At 36.9% G+C, this 23,997-nt stretch overlaps 1 protein-coding gene across 4 annotated transcripts in view; it reads left to right on the forward strand.

The window, feature by feature from the left end:
* Ptprz1 (protein tyrosine phosphatase receptor type Z1) overlaps positions 1-23,997 on the forward strand; it is a 170,289-nt gene that overhangs the window by 79,545 nt on the left and 66,747 nt on the right. For all 4 annotated transcript variants that reach the window (XM_069996644.1, XM_069996645.1, XM_069996647.1 and 1 more), the window contains exons 3-6: positions 12,939-13,118; positions 14,428-14,579; positions 19,182-19,277; positions 19,694-19,760. In XM_069996644.1, coding sequence (XP_069852745.1) covers positions 12,939-13,118; positions 14,428-14,579; positions 19,182-19,277; positions 19,694-19,760 — 495 coding nt within the window. The remainder of the gene's footprint in view (positions 1-12,938; positions 13,119-14,427; positions 14,580-19,181; positions 19,278-19,693; positions 19,761-23,997) is intronic.

The raw sequence follows: 23,997 nt of genomic DNA on the forward strand, positions 1-23,997 counted from the left end.
TTTAGAGCAGGATTCAGAGAGCAGTGTAGGCTAATGAGGATATCTCCCTTGCTCATGAAAAGTTCTGCGCCCCACCCTCCCTGCAGGTACTATAGGTGTTACTGTTGGTTACTAATGTCACAGAAACTTGAGAAGTATTCATGCCCCACTGTTGTGTGAGTAAGGAAAAGGTTGCTGTTTGTAAAATCCAACTGAGGTCTCCTTTCTAACTGGAGAAATGGGAGAAGAGGCTAGTGTTTATCTCTACAGGTGTCAAGACCAGCTCAAACATATAGAGTCAATTTGAACCCATGGAAGAACTGACCATCCTCCTACACATTCTTATATGTAATAACAGACACAGACATGAGAATGTTTTCTGGATCCAAAGGTTAATACAGCAGTGAACATGAAGAGTGAGTTCAAGGCCTCCCTGGGAAATAGGACCTTTTGGTTTCCTACAAAAGAGTGAAAACAGATGCCATGCCTCCTATGGCATTTCTTGAAAAGAGTTGATAATAGAGAAAAGGTCCCTTTGAGCTTTAATAAATAAGTGGATTGTATCCTATTACATAAAGCAGGAAACTTGAAAGTTCAAATGAATATAAATTAAGACATTTAAAAGATAAATTTGATGAGGAATATGATTTTGACATGATCTTAGATCAGCTCCTCACAAAATACTTTCTCATTGCAAAGAATACATATAGCATCGCTGTGGGAAAGAGAGACAGATACTGATTTCAGCCCATGCTTTAGCATCAGTAACAGTGGTTCACACAGAAACCTGAACCACTTAATAAGACACGATATGAAAGAAAGAACATCATTCTTAAGACATTCTCACAAAAATGCATAACCACAAGCTAGGTGCCAGTGGCTGATGCCTGTAATCATAGCTAATCAGGAGGCTGAGATCTGAGGATCGCGGTTCAAAACCAGCTCAGGCAGGAAAGTCCGTGAGACTGTTATCTCCAGTAAACCACTGGACGTGGCACTGTGGTTCAAGCAATAGAGCACTCGCCTTGAGCTGAAGAGCGCAGGGACAGCACCCAAGCCCAGAGTTCAAACCCCACGACCAACAACAACAACAAAAATGCATGACCACGAGGAATCATCAGACACATACAAATTGAGTGGTAGTCTATAAAGTAAAATAAATTTCAAAAGTGTCACCATCTTGAAAGTCAAGGAAAAAGACAATATTTCAGTTGGAAAGAGACATGACAGCCCAAGGCAACATGTTACCAAATGGATCCTTAGTGCCATCAAAAATATTATTGAGACATGTTAGTAATTATCTGAACAAAGCATTTGGACCTGAAGATATCAGTGTTTTGATATTAATAATTTCCCTGCCTATGATTGCACCACAATTATATTGGAAAATATTCTCATGTTGGGGAAACATAGGCTGAAGTACCTCAGTATCAATCGGATATTGGCACCATTCTCTCAAACGGGATATTAAAACTTTATTGCACATTTTTCTGTAAGCTTAAATCAGAGGAGGAGGAGAAGAGGGAGGAGGGGGAGGAGGAGGAGGAGGGGAGAATTTACAAGCCAAGTGCCAGTGGCTCATGCCTGTAATCCTATCTGCTCAGGAGGTTGAGATCTGAGGATTGTAGTTTGAGGCCAGCCCTGGGCAGCAAAAGTCCTGTGAGACTCTTATCCCCAATTAGCCACCAGAAAAATATAAGTGGAGCAGTGGTTCAAAGAGGTAGAGTACTAGCTTTGAGCAAAAGAGCTCAAGGACAGTGCCCAGACCCTAAGTTCAAACCCTAAGTTCAAGAAAAAAAAATTACAAAACAACTCATTATCTTGCCCATGTAATTGTAACCCCTCTATACAGTATTTTCACAATAAAAAAATAAAAAATAAATAAAAAAGAAGTGTAGAAGGCAAAGAAAATTTAAACATAGTAAATATCTTATAGTCATGTTGACTGTTCTATTGCATTAAAAAACATATGCTAATTTCGATTGCTTACTAAAAAGAGAAAGATAACATAATCACACAACTCACAAATATGTGTTCACAAAAGAAGAAATTAGATTACACTTGTTTCAACTATTGAATTATTCCCCTGGCTTTTATTGGAAAACAATTATTCAGTTAGTAATTCTACATTGTATGTAGTGAATTTTTCTATTGAAATTATTTGGATTAAAAGGAACACAGAGTTTTTTTTTTTAACTATCACTTAATTTGAGCTCTCTTTATCTCTGCTATGGATTCTGACTAAAATAAATGGAATTCAGATGTTGCAGTAACAAGGTATTGTTCTTTAAGACTTAGTACTTTGTCCTTTATTAGAACTATACTTGTGAAGCCAAATTCAGCTTAAATTAAATTGCTGACATGATAATGCTATAGTTCTGGATTCTAAACATGTTATTTCTTTTAATGTGCCTACTGAAATATTCCTAATATGACATATTGGGACACATGAAATGCAGTTTTGTTCACCACTGAACTGAATTCTCTATCCTTATTGAGAGCTATTTGGAGAGCTTTAGTGAATTTGTCCATTTGAGTGACCACATTTTTCCCTTCCCTTTGTGAAATATGTTGTAAAATGCTATATGTCTTCTTTATTCTGAACATATAAATTTATTTACCTGCCCACTTTATCAGACACCAGTGAAAACTAAGAGAGGATACATGCTAATGAGCACAATGACAGTATTAGTTGTAGTCAATATCAACTTATTTATTCAATGCTGTTCTCTTTAGCTACAAGAGTTGATTGAAAAAAAAGTATAAAGCATGCCAGCTGGGCCTCCAGATTTTTCAAAGATATAAGTTATTTTGGCTCAAAATCCTACTTGTCTTTCCATCGCCATCAATTCCATTGTCAGTATATGTTCTAAGACATCTTTACTATTTCTGTAACTTCTCATTTCTCAGTATCTGCTACTCAGTAACAGATTTAAGAAGGAGCTTAAATTTGTTTAATAGACTTTGAAGAAATATGCCTTTCACTAAACCGAATAAAATAGACATGAGTTACCATACATTTGAATCTATGCAAATGTTTCCTTTTTATAGCTTCTTGCCAATGGCTTTTACAACATTTTAGTTATAAGTCTCTCTCATTTAGCCCCTTGAAGATTAGGAACACATCCTAATTTAATGGAATATTTCAATAAAACATTTGCAAAATAAATTATTACCTTGTGTTACCTAATTTATAAATTGTCATGTACCAAAATTGCTTATAATGAAACACTTCTTTTTTGGCATGATCATTCAAAAATAAGTTAGAAGGGGCTGGGAAGTTGGCTCAGTGGTAGAAGTGCTTGCCTTGCATGCCTGAGGCCCTGGGTTCAATTCCTCAGCACCACATAAGCAAAAGCAAAAAAGCCGGAAGTGGTGCTGTGGCTCAAGTTGTGGAGCGCTAGCTTTGAGCTGAAGAGCTGAGGGACAGTGCCCAGGCCCAGAGTTCAGGCCCCATGACCAGACCCAAAAAAAAAAAATAAGTTAGAAAAAATGCAAAAGATACTATGTTCATATGCTATGCATATGTGAGTATCTTGCCATAAAACCATTTAAAAAATAGATGAGGATTCAGGAAACAGAAAGGCTAGAGGTAGCAGTGGACCAGCTGTTTAATAATCACATTTAAAAATCTATCATTCTTGAAATCACCTCTGTGATTTTAAAAACTAAGTCATAAATTTGCTATCTTTAGTTAGAAGTTCAGTTTAATTATCATAAACCATGCTTAATTTTCTCATTTTAGATCTTTAATTGAGTAAGAATTTTTGTATTATATATTTCATTTAAATTTCACGGGTTATTTTAGCTCTCAATAGACTTCTTATATAAATTGCTTATAATGAAATAGATTTTAGGTGTCATAATTTCCCTCTAGTGATTTTCATATAAATGTTTTGTACTGAACTTTCACTTTGTATAGAAGAACCACTATTAAGATAGGTGGTGTAGAGAGAGTAGATTTATGCATAAGACAGGTGGGTCTTTACTTTTTTAATTTAATTTAATTTAATTGTGAAGGTGATGTACAAGGGAGTTAAAGTTACATAAGTAATGCAATGTGTACATTCCTTTGGAACACTGTTTTTCTTCCACTCACCCACCCTTGGGAACCCCGAGTTATGAAGTTCATTTCCATCATAATGTCTTGTGAGTATCACTGTTGCATTGATTCATCCTTTGTCTTTTGTCTCACCATTTTGTTATTTCCTTCCCTTCCTCAAATCAGAAAAACGTATTTACAAGACACAGGGTACCAAAATTGAAAACAGTGACAACAGAGGATAAACCAAAGGAAAAAGGCCAAAAAAAGGCCATATGAAGACTGGGTGTCTTCATGTACACAATACAGAATTACCAGGCTGAATTTTTATACTTTTGTATAAAACTAGCCAGTGTGCTCTATTGTAGGGGCTGCCAGCCCAACCATACTGGCAGTTGTGAAATGACTCAATGGTAAGCTCAGCTCATCTGCATTAATTCAGCCCCCAGTGATAATCCAGTCTCTTGAGAAGATCTTGTTTAGATCTAAGAAAGTTATGACTCCTCCCCTTTTCCCTCTCCCACCTAGTACAGTACACTACTAGTACAGTAGGTGATTTGGAATGATAGAGGCCTTGAAGCCAGGGCCCCAGAGGACAGACTTTGTTTCTTGAAGACTGGCCTAATCCCTCACCTGAAGCAGAGCCTCCTCTTTCCCCACCTCCATCCCCCAAGGCTAGTCAACTCCACAGTCTTGATTGTTGTTTTGTTGTTGTTGTTGTTTTTAATAAATCCTGCTCTATCTGGGTTGTTATCTACTGTTCAACTACTTTCTTTCTATAAAAACTTTGCTGATCAGAGAAAAGTTGATGACCAATGAGAGTTTCTAGAGACTCTAAAGCAACATCTAGTGCTTTGCTACAAGAAGAGTTTTTCATTTCTCAAATCAGAAAGTAATTTCCTGGGCTGTGATTTGGTTGTATTGTTGGTGTTTCATTGGATTTGCCAGACTGAGGTAGCAAAGAAAAAGAAATCTTCCTGTTTCTCTCTTATCACCCATACATAGTTCACTTGCCTTGCTTTGCAGACAGTGAATTAACCACCATTGCTTTTAGTCTAAATGAAATGCTTTTAGTCTACATGAAAAACAGTGACTCAGTTATACATAGCCACGTATATACCAAGTGTGTAACATTAATCACAAAGTCATCTAATCTCTGAGCCTTCTCTTCTACTTAGAATTGGTATTTTGTCAATGGGAGATTAGTGAAAAAGAGCTTTCTTTATAAATTTAATTTTAGTTTGTTTTTTTTTTATTGCCAAGGCGATATACAGCAGGGTTCCTTGTTGAACTTGTCACCCCTCCTCATTTTTCTCCTACTTTCCCTTCTCCCACCCCCTCCACCCCAAGTTTTACAATTCATTTCCAATATATTGTCTTGTGAGTATGACCATTGAATTATCACACCCTTTGTCCCTTGTCTCACCATTTTGTTGCTCCTCTTCCCTTCCCTAATTCAGATAAACATACAATACTTAGGGTACCAAAATCAAATATGTTTTCTGGGGCTTGTTAAGTTTCATCTGTGATTATTTTTCCAATTTTGATTATTTGATAACATTCTAGAGCAACAGAAGCACTGTGATCTCAAACTTTCCTACTCTTTTAAATTTTAAGTGCAAAATGGCAGAAGAAGGAAATTTGTGAAATATTTCTAGTCTCTCTCAATATATATGTATGTGTATATGCTCAACTCATCATATAGATATGCTCAACTTCAGTTGATAATATTTTTAAATATCATAATACTATAGGAACATTCATACAAGAACTTCCTAACATGTATATACCTTCTATTATCATCAGTTGGATTCTTTTAACCAGGCTTGCAAAGGTTCTCTACTATACAGATGGAAGCAACCTCAGTGGGCCAGATGATGGAAGCCAATGCACTCTTAGCTAGAGGCTGTCTTTTTGAGATTTTTTTTTGCATCTTATTTCAGTGCAGTATTAAGAGCAGACATTATCAACATTTGCCAATTGCTTTGCTTGTTCTAGCTTCAAAAGTCTCTCTCTGGCTAAAACTAGAAATAGGCACACTAATTCACTACAGTGTCATTTACTTCTGTGACATTTAATCACTAAATGATTTGAGTACCTGCAGTTTGTAGATTCATTCAAAAAATTGTTTTCTATATGTGTATATTTTTATTGTTATCATAAAGGTGCTGTGCAGAGGGGTTACAGTTATGTAATTTGCATATTTATTTAACACAACTCATCTTTCTAGAACATAATAAGCAAGCAAACAAATAACTTTGAATTCCTGTATGTCACCTAGAGTGTCTGAAATTGCTTCTCATTCCACTTGGAATAGAGAGTGCATAGTATGCAAATATTGAATACATTCATTTGATGCACAGAAGTTATTAGTCAAGCATTTCATTTGTTTCTGCTATATGTTAGACTCAGTTTGGCAACAGCATGCAGAGGAAATAAACAGGTTGATGGACAAAGTGCACCTCTTGAATGCTCCAATAGAAGTAGGCACAGGAAATGTATAGAGGTATTACTAATTAACATTATTCAATGAATGGATGAAAGAATGCTGAACATTTATGTAAATGAATAATTTACCTGAACTTTTCTAAGGCTGCCATTGAATACTCTACAGTTGTGTAGATCATGTAAGTCCCTTGCTGCAACTATTCAGTCAATGTCCTAATTTTTCCCTCTGAAGCATTCACTAATAAAATTCAGTTTAATGCTAATGAATTCTTTACACCTGCATTCTCAAATGCACAATCCTGGACTTTTAACTACTACAGGGACTGAAGCCTCCAATTTATGCAGTAAAAAATTGAGACATTATGTAACAGTGTTTAAGCATGAGATTAGCCTAATGTTTTATTTTTAAAGTAGGAAGGATTAATACTTCTGTTAACTGTTGTCTCATTTCTGTGCACAATTTTGATGCTTTATTAGCCTACTTCTCTTGGTTTTCTATACATGATGACAAGAACCTTGGGTTCTTATTGTTTTTGCCCTTTTTCTTTGTCTATTTATTGGTCTTTGCCACTAAGAAATCATGATGGGTTAATGGAGTTAGGCTTCCTCACTGTTAATTTTCAGAAGGCTTTGGGCCTAGGCTTCCCAAGGAATGTGATTCAGCTGGTTCATGATATTCATGTAACTTTGAGTCATGTATGCATGCTCTATCTTAGGTAACCTGTAGGCCATATTTGGCCAAATGCACTTTTGTCTTGTGGGAATATTAACAGGAACTGCTGTGAACAGACTGAGGGTAGGCAGCATGTGAGGCTGCAAATAGAATGAAACTAATGCTGCTTTGCTCTGATGGTCCAGCATCCTGAGTACTGTTGGATTACTAAGCTGTGCACTGTTGCTGTGACTGCTGAGACTCTGGACAGGAAAGCCTGTGAATAAAGCATAAACCCTATTCCTAACTTACTGGTATTTTCTTTGGTCTGTTTGAGTCAGATAATCTCTTACCCCCAGCATTATGCAAATCACTTCCCTTAGTCTGCCATCAGTCACTTTGCTTCTTAATGATAAAAGAAGGCATCCTGCGCCAGCACTGGCCCTAAGAATCATTATGTCATCGATGTTTTCAGTAGAGTCCACACTCTATCATTTTCATCCCCCTCCAATGGAATCATCCGTGTCCTTAGGCACTGAGACATCCTTCAACAGACATTCGACTTCAGCCCTTTCTTGCTGTTCTTTAGCAGATGCTTAATAGGAACTGTTCAACTCAATTGTCAATTCACAATGGAAACAAATGAAACCTACTTTAGAAATGCTGCTTTAATTTGGTGCATTTGATTTTTATTTTTATATTACATCATGCTTGATTCCCCATGAGTTCGAACTTATACATTAGAAAGACGTCACCATTTCTTGTTTGTCTGATTGAGAGGATACTTATTGAACTCTTAGTATATCCCAGAAATAGTTTATACCTCCTAGAGTATGGAAACAATAAATAAAGTTAACACATTCAGAGAGGAAAACTAAGGGATAAGTCTTTGAGAGAGACTAAAAGAAGACGACTAACGAGAGAAAGAGGTGCATTTGAGCAAAGTCCCAACCGAAGCCTGAGAACAAGCTGCCTGATCCTCTGTCATCTACTGAAAAGGGAGAAAGGAGCAGCAATGGCCACGTGTTTGCATGTTGCAGGACTAGGAAGGAAGAGAATGTGGATACAGCAGGGTGGTTAACGACAGTGGTAGGAAGAGAGTGGTAGCAGAGACAATGATGCTGGTGGCATATAGGATTTGTCAACGCTGGTAAGAACTTTACATTTTATCTTGAGTGAGATGGATAAGCACTGGAGAGATTTAAGTCATGAGGGGACATGCGAGCTGCTATAAAGTTTTAAAAATCAAATACTGTGTTTTGTTGGATTTAAATGACTTAATACTAATATATAATGACTTAAAACAATACCTTCCATTGTCTCACAGTTTCTGAGGGTCCGGAGTAGGGTTTTCTGCACCCATCTCTGAAATCAAGTTGTCCTAACTCAAGCCTGGATTGTCATCCACATTCATTTAGTTAGATGAAGGAATTCATTCCCTAGAGGGAAAGAGTCCTGGTTTGTCTGCTTTTCCTGGTTGTGACTGGGAGCACTCTCAGCTCCTAGAATTGGCTCTTCATTCCTAGCCACAAGGCTGCTCACAACCTGGAAACTCATTTCTTCAAAGTCAGCAGGAGAATCATACTTTGAGTCTAGTGCTTTGATGGCATAATCACAACATTGACTTCCTCACTACCTTTCCCATGGAGAGTGCCCTGAAGAAGGGCATGCCCTTCCCGTGAATCCATGGGGCCTGTGCAGCCTTCATCAGAAGGTATTTTAGGGCAGTTACATTCAAGACTAGGAAGTTTGGTTTTAATTGTTTGCAGTGATAAGGGGTAGAGTCTCTTAACTCCACTCCATACATAGAGGACAGGATTTTGGAAGGAAGAAAGGACAAAAATGTAAGTTAGGAATCACCGGACATAACTAAGCCACCACTTCTTGAAATTAATGTATATGAATCTCCTGGGGATAGTGTTACATGCAGGTTCTGACTTTATGGTCTATGCTTGATCTAACTTTCCTAACAATCTCTTAAATGATTTTGCTCATGAAGTAGCGATATGTCGGCAAATGATGACAGTGGCTTGGGCCATAGTGGTAGTTAATGGTAGAGATGATAGCTAACCTGACTCAAGATATATTTTGAGTAGAGACCCAACAAAGCTTGCTGAGAAGAAGCAGAAGTCTCTGAATAACTTTAAATTTGAAAGATGGTAAATGAGCTTTCTTCAGAGCAGAAATTCAGATTTTCATTTTGGACATGCTAAGAATGAGCCACCATTCAGAATCTATGTATGTAAGTCTATCTAAGAAGGTCATGAAATGTGACAAAAGTGACTTGTACATCACATTTAGTGTTACTTACACCTTCATGCTTCTGTACATTGCAACCGTGTGACTGTTCCTAAGTAAGCTTGGGATTTATTGTACTATAGCTTAAAATGTGAGGAATGAAAAGGATACTTACTGATCCTCGCTGCAGTTCCTCTCTGCTTCTCTCACACTGATGCTACTAAAACAAGTAGTGATTTATTTTTGTCCTCATTCCAAGTTCCTTGCAAGGGAAAAACCAGCATATCATTGATATGTTGATAAAATTATGCATCACTGTGCATATTCAAAGCACATTGTACTCAAACACTCTCTAGGAATGTACCCAGATTTCAAAATAAATTTTCAGCACCTATTGGTATCTGCTAGATACCCCCACTGACTCTGAGATGTATTAACTAACTTCTGTCTGACCATATCTACAGTTTTATAGTATGACTAATTACTATTATCTTTCTGGAGGATAACTTTTGCAAACTAGCTTTGTCATACTATGGGAGGTAGCACGCATTATGAGACTGAGCTTGCACTGAGCTAGTCCTCATGGCCTCTCTTTGCACAGAAGTGAGGGGGCCCTGCAGACGCGTATATGCGTGAGTTCCTTAAATCTCAGTCATGTAAAGTCTTGGCCTTACTCATTTTCAGAAAGAAATACATTTAAAATTGTATAACCTGAAAACTATGCTACTGGTTTTTTTCTTGTAATGACTGTAAAAATGCTAGCATTCAACCAGAGAAAAGTTTATGACTTTGACTCACAATATTTCAAATATTTTAATTGAATTTTATTTATTTATTTAATTTTTATTGTTATTATAAAGGTGTTTTTATTGTTATAAAGGTACAGAGGGGTTACAATTACAAAATTTGGGTAAAGAGTACATTTCTTTTCATTATTATTTGCTTTATTGTTATGGTAGAGGTAATGTACAGAGAGATTACTGTTATGTGAGTCAAGGAATGAAGACATTTTCTTTTGCATGCTGTCTTCTGTTCCCCCACTCACTCCTGGTCCCTCCCTCCCATCTCCACAAACGAGTTGTATAGTTCACTTTCATCAGTGTCCAGTGAGCTCCACTATTGCACTTTTTCACCCTTTTTCCCTGGAGGTATGTTCCCTCAGCTGAGGATATAGTAAACTAGAAAGACAGCCAACAAACTGGGACAAGATCTTTACCAACAATATATCAGACAAAGGCCTAATATCCAATATTTACAAGGAGCAGAAGAAACTAACCCCTCCCAAACCTAATAAACCCATCACTAATGGACGAGGGAGCTAAGGAGAGGCTTCTTAGAAGAAGAGGTAAGAATGGCAAAGAAACACCTTAGGAAGTGTTGCTCATGATCCATCTCACCCAAGTTAGATTGGCCAACATTGTGAATTCAAACAACAAAAGTTGGCAGGGATGGGCTGGGAAGGTGGGTCAGTGGTAGAGTGCTTGCCTTATATGCATGAGGGTCTGCGTTCAATTCCTCAACACCACATAAACAGAAAAAGCTGGAAGTGGCGCTGTGGCTCTCAAGTGGTAGTGCGCTAGCCTTGAGCTGAAGAGCTGAGGAACAGTGCCCAGGCTCAGAGTTCAAGCCCCACGACCAGAAAAAAAAAAAAAAGTTGGCAGAGATGTAGGGAAAAAACTCCATTGCACTGCTAGTGGGAATGTAAACTAGTACAACCACTCTGGACAGCAGTCTAGAGTGGTATATATACACAACGGAATTCTATGCCTCCATCAGAAAGAATGACATTGCCCCATTTGTTAGGAAATAGAAAGGCTTGAAAGAAATTATATTAAGTGAAGTAAGCCAGGCCCAAAGAAACATAGGTCCCATGGTTTCCCTTATTTGCAATATCTAGTATATGTCTGAGTCAAGCACAAAAGGTCAGATAAGGTGATGTTAGGGAAATGAACCCTAAGATATGTATTCAAATGTTTTTTTTTCTTTCATGCGATTGTTTCTAACACATTTATAAGATTATTTCTTTGTTGCTTTGTATGTCCCTCCCCCACAGTATACCCTGATTTTTACTGTATTTGATGTCAGTATAATTTGTGGAGGGGAAGGGGAAAAACAAACCGTTTAAATAGGGATACAGGTGGACCCATTGCAACAATGAGATGTACAAGTCGTTATGTTGAAAATGAACTTTACAACTTTTGGCACAGGGGGCGGGGGGAGGAGGATGGGGCCTGGGAGGATTGGGTGGGGTGGCAGGGGGAGGATGGGAAGGGATGGGAAGGGGAAACAAAGGAGGAGGCTACAATGCTTGATAAGAAATGTACTCATTATCTTGCCCATGTAATTGTAACCTCTCTGTACAGTATTTTCACAATAAAAAAAAAAGGAAAAAAAGAAATTTTCTAGCAAAGAGTTGAAGGAAAAAAAAAAACTAGATTGCACTGCTGGTGGGAATGTAAACTAGTACAACCACTCTGGACAGTAGTCTAGAGGTTCCTCAAGAAACTGAACATTTTGAACCAGGCATACCACTTCAGAGCATCTACCCTGAACATCATGAGCCAAGACACCATCATCTTCATGTTCATTGCCATACTGTTCACAACAGCCCAACTGTGGAAACAGTCCAGATGCCCCACAATAGATGAATGGATCCAAAAAACATGGTACCTATAGACAATGGAATTTTACATAGCCATTAGAATAAATAAAATAAAATAATGTCATTTGCAGGGAAATGGATGGAACTAGAACAAACCATGGTAAGTGAGGAAGCCAAGCTCAAAGAGACAAACGGTGCATGTTAATTAAATTTTAAATAGAACATACTTGTTCATGACTTCAGTGAGGGCAAAATTGAACCCATATAATCTTATTTGTGGTACAAATTGAAATTCACTTCACTCAATAAAATTCTATGTAGAAGTTTGATTTGGTTTGCATTCAGTGGCGTGGGTAATACTAGGTCTGAAAGGGTTATACAATTTAGATTGCTATTGAAGTAACTCCACCATGTAGAACCCTAGGCAAAGACTCTCCTTATTTAACAACTTGACTTTCTTTTTTTTGTTTGGTTGGTTTTGTTTTTGTCAGTCATGGGTCTTGAACTCCAGGCCTGGGCACTGTCCCTGAGCTCTTTAGCTCAAGGCACGCTCTCTACCACTTGAGCCACAGCACCACTTCCGACTTTCTCTGCTTATGTGGTGCTGAGGAATTGACCCCAGGGCCTCATGAATGCAAGGCAAGCACTCTACCACTGAGCCACCTTCCCAGCCCAACAACTTGACTTTCTATTAGTGTAGAGAAAAGTGATGGCTAAAGCGACACATTGTTGACTTAAACTTGGCACGGTTGTTCTATTTACAATATTTCATACTAAAAATCAGGATGTAAATCTAAAAATAGTTTCTTGTGAATTTATTTCATTATATCTTAATTTTCCCAAACATTATATCTATTTTATATTATGTATTATATTGTATTGTATATTATATTGTGTATTAAATATTTTATAACATAAAAGCCCACTTTTGATTGGTAATTTAAGAGACAGACACTCTTGCTCTTTCTTTTCCCTAGGAGCACTTAATCAGAAAAATTGGGGAAAGAAATATCCAACGTGTAATAGCCCCAAACAATCACCTATCAACATTGATGAAGATCTTACACAAGTAAATGTAAACCTGAAGAAACTTAAATTTCAGAATTGGGATAAAAGCTCTTTGGAAAACACATTCATTCACAACACTGGAAAAACAGGTAAAATGATTGCCTTCTATTTGCCATTTGATAAGTTTTTCAGCCCAAGAATGTGTTTAGCAAGATTCACTTTAATTATCTTTGACTAATGTTCTAAAGACTGAATAGACGCTATTAGTGGAAGAATATTAGAAATTTGGACATCTTGAAAACTTTTTGTACTAAGTATAAAATGACCAATGTATTCAGGTCATATTTTTGGTAATATAATAAATCACCTTTCTACTTGAAGATTTGGTAAAGATAATGTAATTATGGACAATATATTTTATTATCTCCATCACTGGTCAGTCACTTATTATTAGGATTTACGTATCTTAGCATTGTAGTTTGGGATTGTTAATTAGCCTCATGCTATTTCAATATGTAGATATGGAAAAATAATTCTAATTGGATTCAAGAAATTATACTAGGAGCTCTCCATGGGGAAGCTTTTTTTTTTTTTTTTTTTTTTGTCGGTCGTGGGGCTTGAATTCTGGGCCTGGGCACTGTTCCTGTGCTCTTCAACTCAAGGCAAGCGCTCTACTACTTGAGTCACAGCACCACTTCCGGTTATCTAGTGGTTTATTGGAGATAAGATTCTCACGGACTTTCCTGCCTGGGCTGGCTTTGAACTGTGATCCTGGAATCTCAGCCTCCCGAGTAGCTAGGATTACAGGCATAAGCCACCGGCATCCAGAAAGGAAGCATAAATTTTTAAACCATTCCTAGAAAGCCTTTGTTAAGTGCTTTCTTTTGAAACTCTTCTAAACAAACATCATGCGAAATGGAATACCTTCAAATTGAAAATACTAAGAAAATGAAGACTCAGATTCTATAGCCCAGTGATGTCTGGGATGATGCCAGAAGGGATAAGAAAAACTGGACAAAAGAATCAACTGGAATGGTTTATGGAAGCAAGCAACAGGGAGAAAATAGGGGCGCTTCAAGGGGAAGACTTCTTTTAGCCCTCTGTCCCTTCTCTCCTTACCTTGTCTTGAATTACCAACAAACAGCTTTGGGAAGCAGAATGTTGGAGGAATGGCAGTCTCAGTACAACAAACAGGGCAGGTGGCGTGGCTGTCCTGGGCTGTAAGACTCACATGGGAGTTATGATCTCCAGCTCTTTTGACTTTGTTGCTATCAAGTACAGTAAATACATTGTTCAGAGTACAGAGTTCAGATTCCAAAACATTTATCCTTTTATATAATTTGTCAACTAAGTGAGTTTCTGAATGTAGCAGAAATAGAGGGAGATTTTGTTCAAAGTTTTGATAATGCTGATTTTTAGAGACACAGATAGAATTTTACTGTTTTTGTTTCACTTTAGTGGAAATTAATCTCACCAATGACTACCGTCTCAGTGGAGGACTCTCGGAAGTGCTGTTCAAAGCAAGCAAAATAACTTTTCATTGGGGAAAATGCAATATGTCTTCTGATGGATCAGAGCATAGTTTAGAAGGGCAAAAATTTCCACTGGAGGTAAGTCAGTAGATTCATTGGTAATAGTTTCATTTCCAAAATCATTGAGATTTGATTAATATTTAAATTCAAACTTATATAGTTATATTTACAATGTATACGGTAATATTTTGATTACTTGATTAATAGCTGCCTTCTCCCTAAACTGTGTTCAATGACCTATCTTTAATTTTCCATCCATGAAAATCCAGCCTACCACTTATTAACTGAGCAATTAATTTTGCTGAGTATAGGAATGAATGATGGAGTAAAGTGAAGAAATTCCATAAACACACTGAAGGATATTTTGATTTAAATTTTCTTAGTAAAATGAGAATAATCTTAAGCTTTAAGATTAGAAAAGTATATACGAGATGCAGGGCACCGACATCAAATACAGTGAGAATAGGGGTTATACTGTAGGGGAGGAACATAGAAAGAAACAGAAGAATCACATGGTACATTATAAATACGTTAGAAACAATAGCAAGAAAGAAAAAAAGCACTTGTGTCCCTCTCTTGGGGTTCATTTCGCTTAACATCATCTTATCTTGTCATATGTGCATTTCTGCTTGTTCCAGACATATACTAGTTATTGCAAATAGAGGAACGGAAAAAACAAAATGCTTAAATAGGGATACAGATTGACCCATAGTAACAATGAGATGTACAAGACACTATGTTGAAAACTCACTTTACAATTTAAGCAGGGAAGCAGTGTGGGGGGGGGGGGGGGCGGTGTCGGGTAGTGTGGAGGTGGGAGGGAACGGATCCTAGGGGAAAAATGAAGGAGGAAGCAACAATGCTTGATAGGAAATGAACTCATTACCTTGCTCATGTAATTGGTAACCCCTCTATGCAGTATTTTTACAATAAAAAAACATATTAAAAAAAGATTAGAGGGGCTGGGAATGTGACTCAGTGGTAGAGCGCTTGCCTCGCATGCATGAGGCCCTGGATTCAATTCCTCAGCACCACATAAGCAAAAAAGAAAAAAAGCCGAAAGTGGCGCTGTGGCTCAAGTGGTAGAGTGCTAGCCTTGAGCTGAAGAGCTGAGGGACAACGCCCAGGCCCAGAGTTCAGGCCCCACAACCGGACACCCCCTCCCAAAAAAAGATTAGAGAAGTAAATATAATCACAATGTTTTGTGTGTGCATTTTAATACACACAGACATGACTAGATAGAACTGCTTAGCATTCTGGGAAGTACATTGTTTTTATTAATAATTTTATGTTGTTAGATTTTTTTTTTGGTTGGTCATGGGGATTGAACTCTGGGCTTGGGCACTGTCCCTGCACTCTTCAGCTCAAGGCAAGTGCTCCACCGCTTGAGCCACAGCACCACTTCCTATTAATAATTTTGTGTTAGGCATTGATGGCTCATGTTTGCAATCTTAGCTGCTCAGGAGGCTGAGATGTAAGGATTGCAGTTCAAAGCCAGCCCAAGCAGGAAAGTCCATGAGACACTTTTTTTTTTCCCATGAGACTCTTATCTCTACTTAACCACCAAAAAGCTGGAAGTGGAGGTGTGACTCAAGTGGTAGAGCTCTAGCTTTGAGCAACAAAAAGCTCAAGGGGGGCTGAAGGTGGCTCAGTGGCAGAGCACTTGCCTTGCATGCCTGAGGCTCTTGAGCTGAAGAGCTGAGGGACAGCACCCAGGCCCAGAGTTCAGGCCCCATGACCGTACCTCCCCCCGAAAAAAAAGCTCAAGGACAGCACTCAGTTGCACACACACACAAATTTTTTTAAAAAAACAAATTTTATATGGCTTATTTTCAATACTTGCAATTTCAATTTGTAACATCTATGACTGTAACTATGTTAAAAATCATGTGTAAAGATTTATTTACAGTAATATAAATTGAAACAAATATACAATGATGGAATATTATAAATATTTTTAAGTTATGTTTTAATAGTATATTTGCAATAAAAGATAATCTTATTAGTGCTTTTCTAAAGAAGAATATAAAATAACAAGTATAAGTTTTCCCATAGTGTAAAACATGAAAGGTAATTAATACAGAGTTAAAGTTGTATCAGAGTCAGATAGACTGAATTCCAACACTGACTCCACAACTGGTCACATGACGTCATAGAAATTGTTCAGCTTGCCTGAACTTCTGTTATCCGTCTAGGAAACGAATGTCGTAGCAGTAGAACTAGCCTCCTAACATAACTATGAAAAATGAATGAGGGAGTTAATTTATCAATCTTTAAAAAAATATTAAAAATACAGAAAATCTTAGCATTTAGTAAATTAAATATTAAATGTAATTTTTCTTAGAGTGATGACATTGTAAATGCCAGTTTTATTTTCTCCTTTTTTCCCTAAATAACTTCAAACAAAATTGCATTACTTTTATAATTTAAAATATTACTAATAAAAATAAGATGGGTGATTTTTATCTTTCACTAGCAAATATCTATTGGACAGAGAAAGGGGTTTTATTAGAGCATTTCCATGTGTGTTACAATGTACTTGGCCTGTCTCATCTTTCACCTCCTTTTCCTTTTCTATGTCTTCATCTTTTTGTGATTTTGTATTATCTCTTTTAAAAAAAAAAAAACAAAGTCTCTTCAAACTGTAAATAAGATCACTAAACACTTATGGATTGTAATTGGGGGACTGTATATGAAAATATCCTGATATAAAAATCTTATTTTTTAATTTGGTTTGTCAAAAAATATAAAAATCAACTCCTAAAAACATGGTATCTCACTTCTGAGAGGGTAATTGTTTTTTTTCTCTCTCACAATATTACCTGCTTCGGCAAACATGATTTTTTTTTAAAGATCTTAATATCTCAAAACAAACACTATTTAGAATTTGTGCACTAAACCTCATTTTTGTTTTTGTTTGCCCAAAAGCCTCTCCACTTTGTCTCTCAGAAGCATTGTTTACTGTTTTCTTGTTAAAAATACTTTCCAAGGAGGCAACCATGCTGGATAGGAAATGGACTCATTACCTTGCTCCTGTAACTGTAACCCCTCTGTAAAGTATTTTCACAATAAAAAACTTAATTAAGAAAAACACTCTCCATGTCATGATTTAAGCACTGACCCCGGGAATGTCCTTGGCTTTTTTCTTTTTTTTTTTTCAGGTCTCCTACATCTCCCAATCACATTTTCCACAAATGATTGAGATGTTAGAAAACAGTTCAAGCCACCATGGTTTCTCCGGTAGATTACTAAATGCCACTGGCCTTTGTCGACTGAAATGCATGAATGATTTTCCATTGCCCTTAACACCAAACTTCTAAGACAGTGTCTCAATTGTAGCCAGCATGAGACCCTGTCTCCAAAAGGAGGCTTAAGCTCTTTGAGTACTTTTTTTTTTTCTTTCAGTCCTTCAGCTTGAACTCTGGGCCTGGACTTTGTCCCTGAGCTCCTTTTGCTCAAGGCTAGTGAACTAGCACTTGAGCCATAGGTCCACTTGCAGATTTTTGTATGATCAATTGATGTTAAGTCTCATGGACTTTCCTTCCCTAGGCCAGCTTCAAACTGTGATCCTCAGATTTCAGCCTCCTGAGTAGCTAGGATTACAGGCATGAGCCACGGGCATCCAGATCTCCTTTGAGTATGTTTTAGATTAAACAGAGTCTGAGCAGAGTAGTAGAGTGGTAGGACACAATGGGATCCTATCTAATACTAAGAACTGTGGACCATGGAGAAAGCCATGTGCAGCCAAGAAAGTAGAAGCCCCATATTTGAAAGAATTCCAGCCAAACAATTAAAATAACTTTTAGTAACATTTATATATGACACATTCTCTAGTGAATTATTTCTATAATATTCATTGGTAATCTCAAAGTGGTTATTGTTGTCCTAGGTATGACTAAGTCTGTTTCCTTCTGAAGAGATGACTGATGACAGTAAATATAGCTTTGGATCCTTCTGATTGCCAAAATATTTTGAAAATATGTAGAATATTATTATATAGTGCCCTGTTTGTTAGAAATGGAAAGACTTGGAAAAAATTATATTAAGTGAAGTAAGTCAGGCCCAAAGAAACATAGGTCCCATGGTTTCCCTTATTTGCAATAAATAGTATATGTCTAGGACAAGCAGATGATGCTTGTCCTATATAAGATGATGCTAAGCAAAGTGAACCCCAAGATAGAGACACAAGTGCTTTTATCTTTCTTGCTGTTGTTTTGTTTCTTTTTATGTTCTTCACCCATGGTATAACCAGTTTTCACTGTTGATTCCAGTGCCCTGAATCTTGTATATACATTTTTCTAATTTGGGGGGGAGGGAAGGGAAATAACAAAATGCTGAAATAAGGATACAGGTTGACCCATTATAACATAAAATGTACTAGACACTATGTTGAAAACAAACTTTACAACTTGCGGGGGCGGGGGGGAGTTGGAAAGGTGGGGAGGGAAGGGTTGATAGGGGAAAACAAAGGAGAAGGTAACAATACTCGACAGGAAATGTACTCATTACCTTACTCATGTAACTATAACCCCTCTGTACAGTATTTTTGCAATAAAAAATACATACAAAAAAGAATTTTTTGAAAAGATTTTATTGAATTATTAGGTAGTTTTAATAAGTTTCTTTGCTGACTTTTGTGAAACATTTTTTATGTAATATGTATCATTGTTACCTTTATAGATGCAAATCTACTGCTTTGACACAGATCGATTTTCAAGTTTTGAGGAAGCAGTTAAAGGAAAAGGGAGATTAAGAGCTTTATCCATTTTATTCGAGGTAATTATATATAAATTTACAACTGACATTTTTTAATCGCATGAAATATTGATGTCAAGTATCAAGGCATACTTTTCTACAAACAGAAGAGCTAGCAGGCACAATGAAAACTGTTGATCATTTTTATAAAGGATTAGTCCTTGGTTATTCATATATAGGGTGGATTTTTTTCAACTGTAGCAAACTGTTTATGAGTGTAAGCATTTGTTTACTTTTCCATGAAAAGGATCATATTTGTATAGCAGTAATTGTGAATCATCTCACATTTAGTGGAAAATGAAAAGGTACTTGGTTTTAGTTGTTTACTGAAAATGCAAGTGTTTGGAGCATTTCAATGGAATTAATCCTTATATTTTTACTGAACAGACGATCAATTTATTTGGTCTTGTTTTTAGAATGCCATTCTTCTTTGACAGGTTGGAATAGAAGAAAACTTGGATTACAAGGCCATTATTGATGGGGTTGAGAATGTTAGTCGCTTTGGTAAGCTACTTAAATACTGTTCTTCAAGACTGGAAAGTACATAAGTTCTTACAGTGGGAATAAAATTGCTTGCTCCAAAAGGTACACTTTTGAAGGTGAACAGTCTTTTATTTCTCACCCTTGATAACCTATATTTCTCTCTAAATAGTGGACAATTTATCAGGAAATTTTTATATAATATTTTAAAACAGGAATGTAGGTTCCAGACAAGTATGTGAGCTGAAGTAGAAACTAATAAGGAATAACTTCAAAGAGAAGAGTTAAAGTGTCAAAGTCGAGGCATGCTGGGCATAACAGTACATGCGTGTAGTCCCAGGCAGAATCAGGAGGATGGTAAATGTGAAGCCACGTTGGGCCTCATGAAATATTAATGTACATAAGAGGTTGAACTCTTCTTAACTTGTCCTTGAAAATAGACTAATTACATTATACATTTAGACATATTCATTCTGCCTCTGCTTTGTACATCCCTTAAAGATTCTAACTTCTAATATGAAAGCATTTCATATAGTGAAAAAGGAATTGCTACTCAAGGCAATATTTAATCTCTGGTGCTTTTCTTTTACTATATTGGGACTTAAACTCAGTATTCTAAGTCAGGGGCCCGTGCTCTTGATTCTATCTTGCTCTTGGCTGGTGCTTCAGGGCTCCAGTGTAGCACTTTTTGATAGTTAATTGGAAAGGATTCTCAGGCTGGCTTTGAACCATAATCCTCCAGGTGTTTGCTTCCTGATTAATTCAGATTGGATTATAGGCATGAGCCAATAAAGCCTGTTTCTCCCTGGTGCATTTCTTCATGAATCTTCTGCCTCAACAGTACAAGGAGGCAGGATTTTTGCAAGAATGACCCATGCTTGCGTAGAACAAGATGTAACATGCTTTGAAATTGTTCTGCCTACTAGCACATGAATGTTGTAATTTGTCACAGCCAGTGCTTTTGACAAAATTGGCAACAGAAGGCACACCATTATTATTGTTATTTTTATTGAGCACTACACAGATGGTATTAATGCTGCCTGAGTTATCAATAAAATGAGGATCATTTCTTTCCAGGAATCTCTAAAATTCCAAATGAGGAATAAGGCTCACAACAGATCCTTTTCTTTCTTTTTTTCTTTTTTTTTTGGTCCAGTCGTGGGTCCTGAACTCTGGGCCTGGGCGCTGTCCCTCAGCTCTTCAGCTCAAGGCTAGCGCTCTACCACTTGAGCCAGAGCGCCACTTCCGGCTTTTTTCTTTTTTTTTTTTTTTTTTTTTGCTTATGTGGTGCTGAGGAATCGAACCCAGGGCCTCGAGCATGCAAGGCAAGCGCTCTACCACTGAGCCACCTCCCCAGCCCACGACCGACCAAAAAAAAAAAAACAAAAAAAAAACCAGATCCTTTTCTCAAGAGCAAAATACTGGACTTGGATTGATTCCTCTTTGTTAATTACATGTGAAGATGTGAATTAATAGAACTTTCCAGAAGTCCTGAATTCCTGCAGTGCAACTTTCCTTTTTTAAAAAAATGCAATCAATCAAGATGGTGCTGCCATCTCTTCCCTCCACTAGGCAACAAGTGGCACATTGAATACCATAAGCCACATTCACTTGCCTCTCATTGAGTCAGGAAGTGGACTCTATTCAGACTCAAAAAAGGAAACTGGTTTGAATTCCAACACTTGAAAAGTGTGACGTGTGAAATCTGAATGTCCCCGTGCTTTGTGAGCAGCCTAGGGGGACAACAGTTATGTTCACATGGGTTGTTAATGCTGACTGTGTAGCTGCAGGAACTTCTTTACTTTCTAGGGGCTTCTGGAAGGCTACTCCTAAGAACAAACCTGTCCAGGCTCTCTCGCTACGGTTTCACGTTAATAGCTACCATTTTCAAACCATTGAGGGGTAGTTCACCAGAGCCACTGCTACATAATTCCCTCACTGAGATCATGGATTCCATCACAGTGTTATTCTGCCTATATCCTGGGTCTTAATTCATGAGCAGAACTAATAGTCTCTGGTCTATTGTTTAACTCTCTTTTATTTCTCTGCCCAGCTACCTATGCACCAACTTCCCCACTCTTTTTGTTTTTTAAGGTAGATCCTAAAGTCTTCCAGATCAATCAGCCTTCCTTATCAGATATTGAATATGTCATCAGAGACCTCGAGAACACTGAAGCTAGGCCACCGTTGGCAGGGAGTCACACCAGAGTTCAGATACTAGTCCATTCACATTATTTGTTCCCTCAGGTGGAGATGCCTATTAGTTACATGTTCCAGAAAATGAAATAAATACTTGACAATTTGATTTGAATGCTTGTTAGACGTGATCTGTCCAAATTAAATAAGTTAAATCCTTCTAAAGTTACATATTTCTTTTTTGATAACTCTGGAATTAGTAAAGCCTTATTTTAAAAATCTACAAATCCCCACATGTCTAGTAAACTGAAGGTTGCCTGATGCCAACTGCCAGCTACTGCAGGAGGGACATTTGAGGACTAAAGACAGTTCTTGATTCTGTACTCATCTAGATTTCTAAGTCCTGCTCTTATTCTTTACATATTGTGAGTTCTGAAAATGACATCACTTTGCAAGCGTGATTCAGGATACAATCTACCTTACAAACATGGGCTGGTTGTTCATCTGCTCCATTTTCTCTATGAAACAAATCTTTTCTCTCTTACATCACCTCTTCCTATCTTTCTTTTCCTTCCTTCCCTCATACCTATTTTATGTTAGGCATTTTTCTCTCCATAAAATGGAGAGAGAGCGCAATGGTGTTTTGCAGTGACAAAGTATTTTAATATGAACATAATATCAATATGGTAATATATACATTATAACAAGTGTTAATATATTACTATATTAATATTATTAAGATTATATTCCTCAGTCACAGCCATATGAAATCTTTCTAGTTGCAAAGAAGACATACAGTCAGGTAACATCATCAGTGACTTTCAAATGAGAATTCTCTGTCAGAATGACTTATGGTACTTTTTTTTTTTTTATCACAAATGCAAGTCAAGGATCTGTCTATGGAAAACTCCTACAGGCAGTTTTCATGTGGACCCATAAATATCATTGCACTGAGTAGTAGGAGATGATTTCAACTGTACTTTCCTGCTGCTTCAGTATTTCTTTATGTCCTGGCATTTAAGCGTATAATCTGTTTAAGATTGGATAATATTAAAAGGTGAAGTAGGAGTCAGAATTCACCTTTTGCTCAACAATGGCCAATTGACATAGCAGGGTTGATGCACTACTTAATGAATTTTCCATCATAAATCAATGGATCATAAATGTGTGGGTCAACATTCTCTTCTACCCTCTATTATTCTCTTTGCCTATCTTGGCACAAATACCTCACTAGCATGATTTCTACAGCTTTGTATAATAGGGCTTCCTATCTGATAATAGAAGTTCTCTAGCTTTTACTTATTCAAGATTGTCTTAATAATGTTCCTTTCTATTTCCATGTAAATTTTAAAAATACTGTCAATTAAGTCAACATGCCATATACATGCCATACCCTTCTGGGATTTTTCTATTACAACTTTTGGAGCCTGTAAGTCCTTTGGGGGACAATTAATTCCCACTATACTGAATCTTCCAACTTATGATATGGTTTTTCCTAAACATAAAGCAAACACTTTACATGTCTTTTATCTGTTGTTAGTTATTTATTGGTATTTGATATTTTGTGGGTTTTTAATGGTAGGAATTTGGAGTTTGTTTCCATTTGATGTTATAGTGTATCAAATATTTTTTTTATTTTTCAATACTGCGACTTAAAAATATAATTGCTATTGTGTATTGGTCTTGTGTCCAGTTACTCTGCTAAATTCACTTATTAATTTGGTGTGCTAATTCTGCTCAATGGTTTACATGCACAAGTATGTTATTAACTGCATTCTCTATTATCCTCCAGTCTTCCCTTTTCTCTGTTTTCTGTCTTTGTACCCTACCTCACTAGCTTGACTTTCACCTAGTATTTTACATGCACATGTAATTTTACACATTATTTGCAAATGGTCCTAGTATTGTTTATTCCTGTAAAATGAGTTTTGTGTCTTTTGCTTATATCAGTGCTCCAGTCCTCCAATTCCAGGTCAAACATCTTTGTCTCATTATTGATTTCAACTAGTTGTCTTTAAATATAATTTTACCATTATAGATACTTGAAGATAATCATATCAAAAAAAAAGGATTTTAGTTTTGTCTGCCATGAACTACCATTGGATCTCATTAAAATAATGTGTCT

This window comes from Dipodomys merriami, unplaced genomic scaffold (assembly GCF_024711535.1).
Source record: "Dipodomys merriami isolate MVZ:Mamm:240054 unplaced genomic scaffold, mDipMer1.0.p SCAF_5, whole genome shotgun sequence".
Classification (NCBI taxonomy): domain Eukaryota; kingdom Metazoa; phylum Chordata; class Mammalia; order Rodentia; family Heteromyidae; genus Dipodomys; species Dipodomys merriami.